This window comes from Tenrec ecaudatus, chromosome 9, assembly GCF_050624435.1.
Source record: "Tenrec ecaudatus isolate mTenEca1 chromosome 9, mTenEca1.hap1, whole genome shotgun sequence".
Lineage (NCBI taxonomy): Eukaryota > Metazoa > Chordata > Mammalia > Afrosoricida > Tenrecidae > Tenrec > Tenrec ecaudatus.
Window position 1 is genome coordinate 56,970,079 of NC_134538.1, and position 12,279 is coordinate 56,982,357.

General features: G+C 38.5%; 1 protein-coding gene across 1 annotated transcript in view; it reads left to right on the plus strand.

Moving 5' to 3' along the window:
* Nucleotides 1–10,621, plus strand: part of VWC2 (von Willebrand factor C domain containing 2) — a 136,087-nt gene extending 125,466 nt beyond the window's left edge. The window contains exon 3 of the mRNA XM_075557503.1: nt 10,185–10,621. Within this exon, the coding sequence (XP_075413618.1) occupies nt 10,185–10,336 (152 nt within the window). The 3' untranslated portion in view covers nt 10,337–10,621. The remainder of the gene's footprint in view (nt 1–10,184) is intronic.
* The last annotated feature ends 1,658 nt before the right edge of the window (nt 10,622–12,279 follow it).

Sequence of the window (12,279 nt, forward strand, 5' to 3'; positions counted from 1 at the left end):
TCATCACATCTATGATTTCCTTCTTGGGAACCTTTTTCAAACTCATCTGTTTGAATGGCTCTCTTCTACCTCACCCAATCGCTGTCTTTTCATGTCCCTCTGCATTCACAGAAACAAAAATTAATCACCCAGAGCAAGGTCAAGTGAACAAGGTGCATGGGGCAAGAGAGGTATGCTGTGTTTTGCCAAAAACTGGCACACTGAGATGGCTGCATGAGCAGGTGCATTGTTTTGATGGCAAAACCTGTCCCCTGTATGCCACAAATCAGGCCTTTTGTCGCAAACTGTTATGCTATCATTTCAGAACCTCTAAATAGAAAACTTAATTAAGAGTCTGGCCTGGTAGAAGGAACTCCAAATGCACTGGAAGTCAAACTTTTTTGACCATTCAGGAAGCTGAGGGATGTCCAGAACATGGTTTGTCATCAGTAGACATTTCACCTTTTTTGAAAGAAGGAAACCACTGGTATGTGTGAATTTTCCCCTTAGCGGGGCTCCTTTTAAGCTGTGTTCAACATCACAACAGTTTCTGTGGCATTTTTCCTGAGCTGGAAACAAAATTTCACAGCCACATGCTGTTCTCTTAAATTGGCCAAAACACATTTTAAAAAAAAGGTTTAAGTGAAACTGCTTAAAAAACAAAAAAACATTATGACCAGAGAGAACCTTCCCAGATGACTCAACTGGGTGCACTAACAGGGTGAGTTGCTCGATGCTCATCCAGTGCAAAAATGCATACTATGAAAGCTTCGCACCGCCCCGCACAATTCTGTTTTTGGGGGGTGTGCCCACTCATATAACCCCAGTAAAGTTATGCTGCTATTGTTGTCACATTCAAACAGTACCTGTGAAAGCCAAAACAGTTGTAAAAGAAATTTGTTTTCTTGTTTACTCCTAAAAAAAGAATCAAGGCAATTAATAAACTCTGGATAGAGTTTTTTTCTTGTACTGGTTTTCTTAGACCTTGTACTCTCTGCAGGATTTAGAGGCAGAAACCCGTGAGAAAAAGTCACTCTTTTGATGTCAAGACTTCCAAGGTTTGTTTTGCTTTCCCCCACCACCAAATGGTGCACTTCTCACACTGTATCCCCCCTCCCCCATCTTGCTCCCCATCTTGCTCCCTGGATTAACTTGCCTTCGTGGTGTCAGTGTGGGTTTCCCCTAGAAAAACAAAACCAAGGCTGGGTCAGAAAACGCAAGAGATTTATTAAGGGAAACACTTTTGAGGGGAATAGAGTGTGGGTACCCTAGCTAGTGCTGGTCTGCTGTGGAAGGAGAAAGTGAGGCATGAAGATTAAGGTAACTGAAAAACCAAGCAGACCTGAACTATGGGGAACCCTGCCACGAGCATCAGTCAGAACAAACAGCTCCCAGCATTGCCATGGACACAAACACCAGGCATGGGGACCCTGAGCAGGGTCGAAAGGGTCATGTGTATGTTCCACTAGAATATAGCCAAACATTAGATAAAATTTCAACTCCATCTCTATAGGTATATAAAGAGGAAAGAATTGCAAAGGGTCTAATATAGAGGGATATTATATTTCAAATAGAAAAATATCACCCAATATAGCAGAAGGAAAGCTTGATTCCTCCTAATGATATTTAGCTATTGTCAGCATTACACCAAACCAAAAACCAAATTCATTACTATCAAGTCAATTCTGACCCACAGTGACCCTGTGAAGCAGAGTGGGTTTCCAGGGCTGTAGAATGGGGTGGAATGCTTCATCTTTCTCCTGAGGAGTAGCTGGTGGTTTTGAACTGCTGACCTTTTGGTTGGCAATCCAATGTGCAACTACTCTGCCACAGAGCTCTTTACTGTTTACTACTATATAGCAATTTTTAGCCAATAGAATTATTTAGGATAAAAAAGGGGGTAAGCAACTTCTTTCTATTAATAATATCATAATATATCTGCAACATTTTATATCAAATATTAAATTTGTGACAAAAACATTATGTTTGGGTATAAAACTCTTTGATGGAAATGATTTTTTCATATATTCAGAAATCAATTACATTGTGTAATGATGTGAAAATCCATGTCCATTAAAAAATTTAAATGATAAAATATTTTAGATAAAGATATTGCAAGTGTACTACAAACAAAAATTTAAGTACCCCTGACAGACCTAAACTAGTTGAAAAATATACTAGGTACGTGGATAGTGAGATTCAAATTATTGAAATTATAATTCTTGTTAAGTCAGTTTCTGCATTGAGTGATTCCAATAGAAATAACAAGGTGAATTTATTTTTTGAAACTAGGCAAACTGAATATAAAATAATTATGGAAAAATAAATCATGGACAGGATGTTCTGTAAAGGAAAAGAAAGAGGATAGTCTATCTTTACTTAATATTTTAAAAAATTGTGTTTAATGTATAATGATTTTAGTTCATAAATATGCTGAGATCAATGATACATAGGAGAAAGTCTAGAAATAGGCTGAAATACACATAGTAAAATGCATTTTAAGATAGAAATTTGGTAAATAAATAAATTTTAACTACTTGGTTAGAAAAACTGTACCTCCTTACAAAAATAAGAATTTATATAAAAAGAAATATAATTCACTCTTAAAATAGATAACATATTTCAGATAATAATATGTTCATATTTCTATATTGTGTGACTGAAAGGCATATGAGCAAGTGATACAATTGATACTCTAATAAAAGTAGATCTCATGGACAGCAATAATCAAGTAAGAAGGGCAATGTGGCTTTTCGATGTTTATATTTTTATATCATATTCAATTTTGAATCATGAGAATTATGAATTCACCGTTTCTTACACTGTTGTGTAGAAAAGGGTCTCCTAATAAAATATGCCAGGTGAAGTAGGATAAAAATCTTCAAAATATGTAATCTGTGTTATCAGACTAAACATTTAAAAATAATAATAAACCTATACAATTAAATTTAAAATAGCATAGGAAAATTAATGAAGATGTGAAAATCAATATTTGCCAATGTTTAAAAGTGTCAGTGGACGAAAATAGCTGATCTCATATGTGTTTGTTTTAGAAACATTGCCACACAACAAGGAAAAAACATGCAATCCCACCTTCTCATAGTTGTAGCCCTTAAAGGAGACATAAGAACAGATGGAATAGAATGCGTCATCACAAATATTAAAACCAGAAGAAACAAAATCCCCAGTGCAAGGAAGACAGAGAGAGAAAGGGAGAGAAACCCAGGACCAGCATGATTTTTCCTTCTTGGATACTATTTTCTTTACCACAGAAATGCGCATGTTAACTAGCCTAGGCTCCGTTCTTAGGGTGACGTCACATACTTTTAACTAACACTCGAGTCATTTCAATGGACAATCAACAGACTCAACACTAAGAAGCGGAGGGGCATGGAAAGCCAATCTCCCATGGCTGTGCTGGTGCAGACGGCATTTTGTTCTGGGCAGTAATAGTGTGGGCTGTGACACGTGAGTGTACAATGAAATGAAGTTACCTACATCCCCAAAGAGCACTGAGCATCGGATTCGGCTGTAAATCTTGTTATTATGGATGGATGAAGAAGGAGCAGCAAGTGGACTCTGAGGCCACAAATTTAGGTCTAATCTCTTGGAGGGAGGATTTTAATATGCAGGCGGAGGACCGGAGGTCCATGCTTGAAAGAAGGCAGCGGGATGGGGGCACGGAGTGAGCACATTGTTAACAGTTGTGGAGGCCAGACAGACTTTCGGGCCTGAGCGATGCCAAAACCTAGACAATTTAGAACCATAGGTCTACTCTGATGTTAATTTATTGTCTTAATTTTTTCACTTCTAAGCACAGGTAAGAATAAACGTGCTAATGATTCCAAAGAAAGACAAACCAGAAAAACTCTAAAATGAATACTGAAGTTTAAAAAATATCAATCATGTTGAAGTTAATTCCAATTCATGGTGCCACTCCGTAATACAGAGTAGAACTTGCCATAGGGTTTTCTGGACTATCATCTTTACAGAAGCAGAAGCCACGCCTTTCTTCCGTGGTGCTACTGTGTGTGTTTGAACCAACAACTTTGGGTTAGTAGTTCAGCACAAACTATTTTTACCTTCCACGGACCCAATATTAAAATTATTACTCAATAAAAAAGTTTTAAATTAACTAGATAACAAAAGCGTATTGATAAAATGAGAACTAAATAATATAACTAAATGGATAAAATAAGAACTAATTAGCTTCTTAAAGAAATGAAAGTTTCTAACAAATCAAGTCAAGAAAAAGATTAAAAGTATGATCTTAGAAAATCTGGATATATAAGTAAGATACAGCAGTTGTATTTGAAATTATAGGAAAGTGATTTGTAAAAGCATACATTTCCATTAATAAAATATTAAAGTCTCAATGAAGTGAATTATTAATATGTCAAAATATGTGATTTGAAAATAATTTAAAATAATGAAATACATTACTAGACTCTATAATTACTTTCCTCTAAAAGAGGCATATCTAAGGTGTTGTAGATATGACACTTGTCCTGGGTGATCCTTGAAGTGGGGCACCAATGAGAAGCTCCTATTAACCATCATAATTTCCATATCCTCCTACCAGAGATTCGGGAATGCAAACCTAATGTTTGAGAGTCTCCACAATTCAAGTTGGACTAGTTATCTTTCTCTGCTGAATGTAGAAAGGCATGAACACACAATACAATAGATCAACTGTCATCAGTGACAGTAAGAAAGATATTTTTTGTAATTTTCATGGGGTACCACAATATATTTATTAAGTTAAAGCTTAATTAGCTTGAAATGTTGTTTGACTTGGTATTATTATTATTCTCTAAACAATGAATATAACAGACATTTGAACAAGGATGCAATTTTCCATCGACACTTCTATTCTCTAATAACTTTTAAAAATGTCATTTGAGGGTTGGGTTTTGGGGAAATGCCATCATCAGACTTAAATTTTGACAAGACTCCACAGACTGCCTGCAGGATAGAGAGAAAGGGCTCAGGGACAAAATGTGGTGGCCACTTGGATGCTCTGGAATCTAGTGGCAGTGCTTACTCTACACTGGTGGCAGTGAAAATATTAAAAGGACTTTTATTCTGCATGCATTTGGAAGATAAACCTGCTGGTAGCTTCTATGTGGTCTTGTAATCCTGGGCCTTTGCAACCAGAGTGTCCCTTTCATGAAAAGTTGTTTGTTTGTTTTTTATACAGTATGGAGAAACTTGGGAATTATCTTGAGTAAAATTTTGGACAGGATATGTCTGATCAGATATCCAAATGAGGAGGCAAGGTAACAGGTGCATGGAGGAATCTGGCGTTTGTGGGAGAGGTCCAGGTTGGAGAACTGGACGGGAGCTGCTCTAGTGGGCTGGGGGAAATCACACCTGAGTAAGCATAGGTAAAGAAGCAAGAGGTTCATGAGTTGGAACCTGAGTTCCACAACAGAAATGTTGTTGTTGTTCAAGCAAACAAACAACAACAACAACTCAGGACCATGAAGTTGATTGCAACTCCTGGTGAAGGACAGGGTAGCACTGTACCTGTGGGTACAGTTCTGAGAGTGTAGCTCTGACGGGAGTAGAAAGCCCCTTCTTTCTCCCATGGAGCGGCGTGTGGTTTCAAACTGCTGGCCTTGAAGTTTGCAGCACCACACATAGCCACTACACCTGCAGGGTGCTCTCGAGTCTTTTTCCTTCCCAGCGATCCTCTGTAAAATCAAACACTGCTCTCCTGAGCCAGCCTCACAATTATTGCAAAGCTTGAGCCCATTTTCGCAACGTCTGTGTTAATCGAGGGCATGTATCTTCAGTAACATTTAACTAGCATGTGATATTAACAATGTTTTAAAATAATGTTCCCCTTCTGTTGGATCCCCTTTATTTTCAATGTGCACAAATGTGTATCTATTTCACTCCGTTGATCAGGTGTCTGTCTTCTGGTTCTCCTGGGAGAGAAGAATGATTGCCTGCAGTGTCGAATCTGCTTGTTGAAACATCTCAATTGGCGTTCTCTCAATACCTGGAGACCTGCTTTCCATCAATGCCTTCGGTTTAGTGGCATAGATTTCTACTTCAGAGTATTCTGTATTATTAGAAAACCAGAACCTCTCCCTAAACTTTGTGTGTCTTACTTTATTAGATGTTGGTGTCATTCACCAATCAGGAATGATGACAGACAATGATAACCCAATAATCAGGAAGAGATAACAAACACAAAAATGTAAAAGGTCTTTTGGAACCATGAAAAAAAAAACAACCAGATCATTTGGAACTAATGTAAAATGTGGTCAAATAGAAAGTTTATTAGAAAATAAACTTGGGTTATGATAATTTTGCTTCCCTAATGAAGTTTGTAACTATGGTGACACTTCAATATCAAGTTGATCTGTATTATGGAGTGGTCTTTCATATTACAACCAACAGGTTTTAGAATGAGATAAGATCTCGCACCATTTAGGTATATAAAATAACTCACCATAACATTTCTATGCATCTCACATACTCTGAGGCCACACACTCTGTGCTAACTGAGACTCTGAGTTCTTCCTTCTCCTGAATTAGGAAGTTGATATACCATCACACTATCCCATGGGCTCTCTCCCTGACTATATTACACCGATCTGTAAATGGAACGACTCTCGCCTTCCTCCCGCATTTCTGTCTATTTTAAATGGAGAGGAAATTTGACCATTTCTACTGATCTCTTTTTTCTTTAATGCTAATCACTAAATTACTTGAATTTTCCTTATTCAACCTCTTAAAGCTTAACATTTATTTCCTAAGAGTAATTCTGGTATATGCTAAAATTACATATTGTTTGAGTGGATTCTCTAAAGAAGCAAAAAATAGTGATTCTTGGATATGTATAGACAGAAATTTATATCAAGAAATGGCTTACATAAATTTAGAAGCAGGTAAATCCAATCTGGTTCAAGTCCGTAGGTCAGGTGTAAGCTGGAGGCTTATCCAGCCTTGAGTAGCTTCAGGAACTGATAAACAGGAAGAAGGAAGATAAAGCAGGAAGGCCAGAGCTGAACGAATTGAAGGTTGGCCTAATAAATCCAAGTTTGGCAGTCTACTAACGGCATGTGGGACCAGTAAGTGACACAAGAAAAGGCTGACTAACCAGGACCTTGATCCCACAGAAGGCAAAGCGGGCAAGAGCGAGCCCTGAGCCCCAGTCTAAAGGACATGCTCAATTCCCATCTCTTTTTTTCTAGTGGTATCTAGGTCCTCTCTCTGCATTATTCTATGTCCTTGTATCTCTTGTAAGATCAAAGATGATGTAGGCTACAACCTGGGACATTCCCGTTACATTGCATCAGGGCTGTAACTGAGTAATGTTGCACCCCACCCTGATTTTCAAAACAGATTGACTGATAACATCAGATAATATAAAAGGAATGAAGGGTGGTTACATTATTATATACATTTAAAACTTGATCATTACATCACTGGCAAACCAGTGAGAATCAAGACCCAACCAAATGCACACGTCTTTCGAGGGAGACAGCTCGGTCCATGACATCTGTGTCATGGTCAATAAAAAGAGGGCAGTCCTCCAGGGGCCGGGTTGTCATGGTGGTTTTGGCAATGGCCTTCAACTGAAGGGTTGTGAGGATGATACAGAGCTGGGCAGTGTTTCCGCTGGAACCAGATAAATAGGTCCACCACAGCAGCAACCAAGGAGGTTAAAGGGACAAAGGAGTATATATTTTGATATGCTTTTATATGAAAGTATACAATAGGGAAATCCCTTCTGCAATGATAGAAGTCAGAATAAGGGTACTTCAGGGCTTCTGACAGTCCAGTAATCTTCTCGATTTGTGTGGTGAATTTTACTGTGTTGTTTTGCAAAAATTCACTTAGTGCTACAACAGAATATTGTGCATTCTCTTGAGCAATAAAAAGTTAGCACAAAATATTAAAAAATACATTTCTGAGACTAAAGGTGCCAAGCAAGCTTGTTGGAAAACACGTTGCAGGCTTATCAGAAATGTGTTGCTTTAATACATTGATATTTATTGAAGTGAATCAATTACTATTATTTGCCATTTTTCATGTTTGTGCTAGTTTTTTCTCTCAGAGGTATGCATAGTTTCATCTTTCATGGGCCACTTTTAGCGGCCTGTTTTGCCCACCGAGGCCTTTAGATATACTCATAGCATTATGGGCAGCAAAACCCATAGGCACTTCTTTTATTGCTTTAAACAGAGAGTCTTTACTGTACCTCCAGAATTTAAGGTCACCACTGTTGCTCCTCCTTTTGAATAGTTTCTTATCAATGACTAATATATTTATAATTGTGTAATCAAGACCGACAAAAATAAAGTGAGGACCCCTTCTTTATGAGGAAACATGTTAGGTGGTACGCATTGTAAGAAGAGTGGGAGACTCATTCACTTGCCTGGGAATTAGACTATCCAGCCCCATCGCGCCCACCCCTCAGCACCGAGGGTGCAAATGATCATTTTTTAAAAACTTATATCTTATTGCTTTATTTTCCAAATGCCTCTTTGTGAAATATAAATGTTCATTTGGATGTTTGTGTGTAAAGCTTACCACGGTCAATTGAGTCTACAAGATACTGCGCATTCTTCCTGTCTGCCCCCGGTTCTATGTGGGTCAGACTAGCCCAGTAAAGACTTACTCAGTAAAAACCCTCTGTCACATTATTCAGTGAGATGGGGTTATTTGTCTAGTTCATTTTCCTGTGGAGATATTTTTAACATCTCCCTTAAAATACATAAAATGAAAGGAACCCTTTTATTACATTTTCAAACATTGGAAAACACTGCTCTCATTCTTCATTCCTCCTAAGACAGAACAGGATCTACTATTTTTTAAAGGACACAGACTGTGAAAGTTTTAGCACTGGAAAATTAAAGACATAGTTTACTTGACTTTGATCAAGACTTGGGTGAGCAGTGTTCTGAACTTGAAAGAATTAGAATAAAGTGACTCCAGAGCTATCAACAAGATTCCAGAATTCTAGGATGTGTGCCTGCTCCCAAAAACTAAGAGGGAGGGAACGCAGCTGGTGGGGGGGGGGGGGATGTCTCAGGTCTTCAGAGCGCTCCCAGAGTAAACAAGAGGGCAGTACTTCCTCTCAAAGTCAACAAGAGGGCAGTACTTCTGCAGGAAAGTAAGCTGGAAAATATTTTCTTTTAATGATTATTTGATTTATGAGATCAAATCAATTTTATTTTCATGCTTATTTGTATACCGTTCCTCTTTCCCCTAATTTTCAATTGATCTCGCACATGTCTAGTTTTAAAAGCAATATTTGTACAAAATCCTTACCAGAAGACACATATGTCCTTGCACAGTATCTTGCACGCATGCAAATGTAACACAAACATGTAAACCTTTAAAAATCGTTTCACTTTACTTCTGAGTGAAATAAAATTGCATTTTTGGAATAGAGTTTTTTCCTGTATGTTTGATATCAAGGTCAACTTGATTGGGTCCCCATAAGTCTGCCTCAAGCTGATGCCAATTAGTTACACCTCTTGTGTTTTATTTTTATGGAAGTTAGTCCTAGCAATCAGCATGATACTCGAAGAAACTCTGTGGGGTAAATCTACTGGGACAGTGGAGGCCCCATGAGTCAGTCAACTCAACAGCCCCTCACAACAACAGTTTTAGCTATATATATATTAATCAACCTAAAAGAATTCAACTCAATTTGTACAAATACTAGGTTCAAATACATTTTAAAATTGCAATTCATTCTAATTCCTCTCCATAAGGAGTTATCGATCAGGGGAGACTATTTGTGGGCCCAAGAACTGTAACTGTTAGTGGAGATGTTCTCAGAAGCATGATAACAAGAAGGGTACTCAATAATAAACACCCTCACAAGTCCAGGACTGATTTGGTATTTGCACACTTCAGCCTAACTTTAATTCACCATACACCAAGGGGCGGCACCTTTCACGTGATAGTTTGTGTTGGTGACTAAGGAAACGATGGGAAGGACACGTGGATTTTGTCCTCCGGTAGACCCAAGGTGGAGAGTTCATAGGCGAGTTGGCTCCTTTCAGAGACGTTGCTCTAAAAGCAGGTCTTTGCTCTTGAGAATATATTATCCCCCAAGTTGTGGATCTTAACAGTAAATCTAATTACTGTGTGATTGCTTATTGTTAGCTACCCTAAAGTTGACTCCATTTTATGAACACATAATGGACACCTTTTCTTCTTTCTTGGTTCTTCAGGTCCAAACTGCTTTGCAGAAACCGCTGTCATCCCCGCCGGGAGGGAGGTGAAGACGGACGACTGCACAATTTGTCACTGCACTTACGAAGAAGGCACCTGGCGGATTGAAAGGCAAGCCATGTGCACGAGACACGAGTGCAAGCAAATGTAGAGCATTCACAACATACAAACTGACGTTTTTCTAAGACATTTTCCTGAAGTGAGCCTTCCAGATGACCCTGGGAAGTGTACATCACTTGGAGAAGACTTTTGAGGAGAAATAATGGGAAAATGTTGGTACTCTTGCTTTCCTTGGTAACAATTACTACAAGAAATGAACGGAATATATTTCAAAGCACCACCAAGAACTTTGGGCATAAAGGCCCTCTCTAAATCAATGTGCTATTTTCACAGTAAGTATACTAAAGAACACTATTATATATTAAATGTATTTCTATAATCCCTCCATTAGAGAGCTTCTATAAATGTTTTCTATAGATACAGATTAAAAAAGCTGTGTTGTCAACCGTCCTCACTGTGTACTGCATATCTTTTTTTCTGTTCTGATTTCATCACATGGGAATGTTCGTGGTTGATTACATGCTCACAGAACAATGCACCCTTTAGTGAGTCACTAGACAATAGACCTTTCTACTGAAACGCAGTGTAAATTTTATTTAATTAAAGTCATACATCCAACTTTTATCATTAAAAGAATCAACCTAAAACACAGATATATAATTTATAAGTAAATATTTTCCGACAATAGCATACTGCCTTAATGTGTTCATTCTCATCCATTTGGGAAATGTGAGCACAAAGGCAATTTTCTCTTTGTCAAATGCCTCACGTTGGGAGCCACAGATAAATAATATATAATAGTTACTTATACCCACTTTCTCTCCTAAGCATACCTTTATGCATTCTCTAAAATGAGACAATAACATTTGGCTATGCAATTTGCATTACTTTCCCACGAGGGTGAAGCTGAAGTAAAGCAGGGGGAAAGGTAACCAATTCTGTGGAAGAGAGTAAAGAATACTGAAATTCCTGAAGCAGGTTATACATGAAATATAAATGAACCACCCCCCAAATAATAACACCCAAACCAAACTCCCTGCCATAGAGGCCTTGCCACCTTCTAGCAACTCTGCAGAACAGGTAGAACTGCCTCTGTGAGTTTCTGAGATTACTTATACGAGAAGGAAGCCCAGCCTCTCCCGTGGAGTGACTGGTAGTGTCCACCGGCAGCCCTCATGGAGTGCAGCCCACTGTGCCACCAGGATTCCTAAATGTGGTGCTAGCGTCCCCCAAATCCCAGGTCAATGAACGTATGCTTCTTCTAAGCGTGAATGAGTAAACTTTCAGGAGGATAGCCCAGCGGAGTCCTCCCAGAGAACGACGACGAAGCAGTTCTTCTGCCCACCGTGTCAAATATAAGAGGTGAAGGAAAATTCATTCTACGTGTTGCCCGTAATGACACACAGATCTCATCCAATTTATTTCCTCTTCACTCAGAGGTGAAATGAAAGGAGGTACTGTAAGTGCTGCGGATGGAATCATAGGATCGATACATATTACAGAATAGCTAGTTCCGCCTTTCTTACCCCGGCAGTTGGCACATGGGTGAGAGAGGGAGTAAACGTTCATGAGTGTAAGGTAAGAATAATTATAATAAATTCTTGAAGCCTTAATTTTTTCCTTTTTCTTTTCATGCATTTATTTATTCCAAAAAGCAGAATTAAGAACCTATTATGTATAAATGGGAGAGAGACTGGGCTTTCATTGCCTGTAAAGAGTTACAGTCTTGGCAACTCGCAGGGGCAGTGCCACCATGTCCTAGAGCATCCCTATGAGTTGGCATAGACCAAATGGCAATGAGCCATGTATAAAGTAGGGGTTATGGAAAGTCATAAGGTAGATGTTGTCACTTTTAGTCTCTGGTAGGACATGAATCAAAAATTACAATGTCCTGTGTTAGGAGCTAGCAGTGAACACAGGATCTATAGACAGGGTTCCATAGGGATATAGAAGAGCGACTAATAATCTAGTTTGATAGGGGAAGAAGGAAAAAAGATGGCTGAGAGCACCCCCAGAATATCATTAAATTCCATC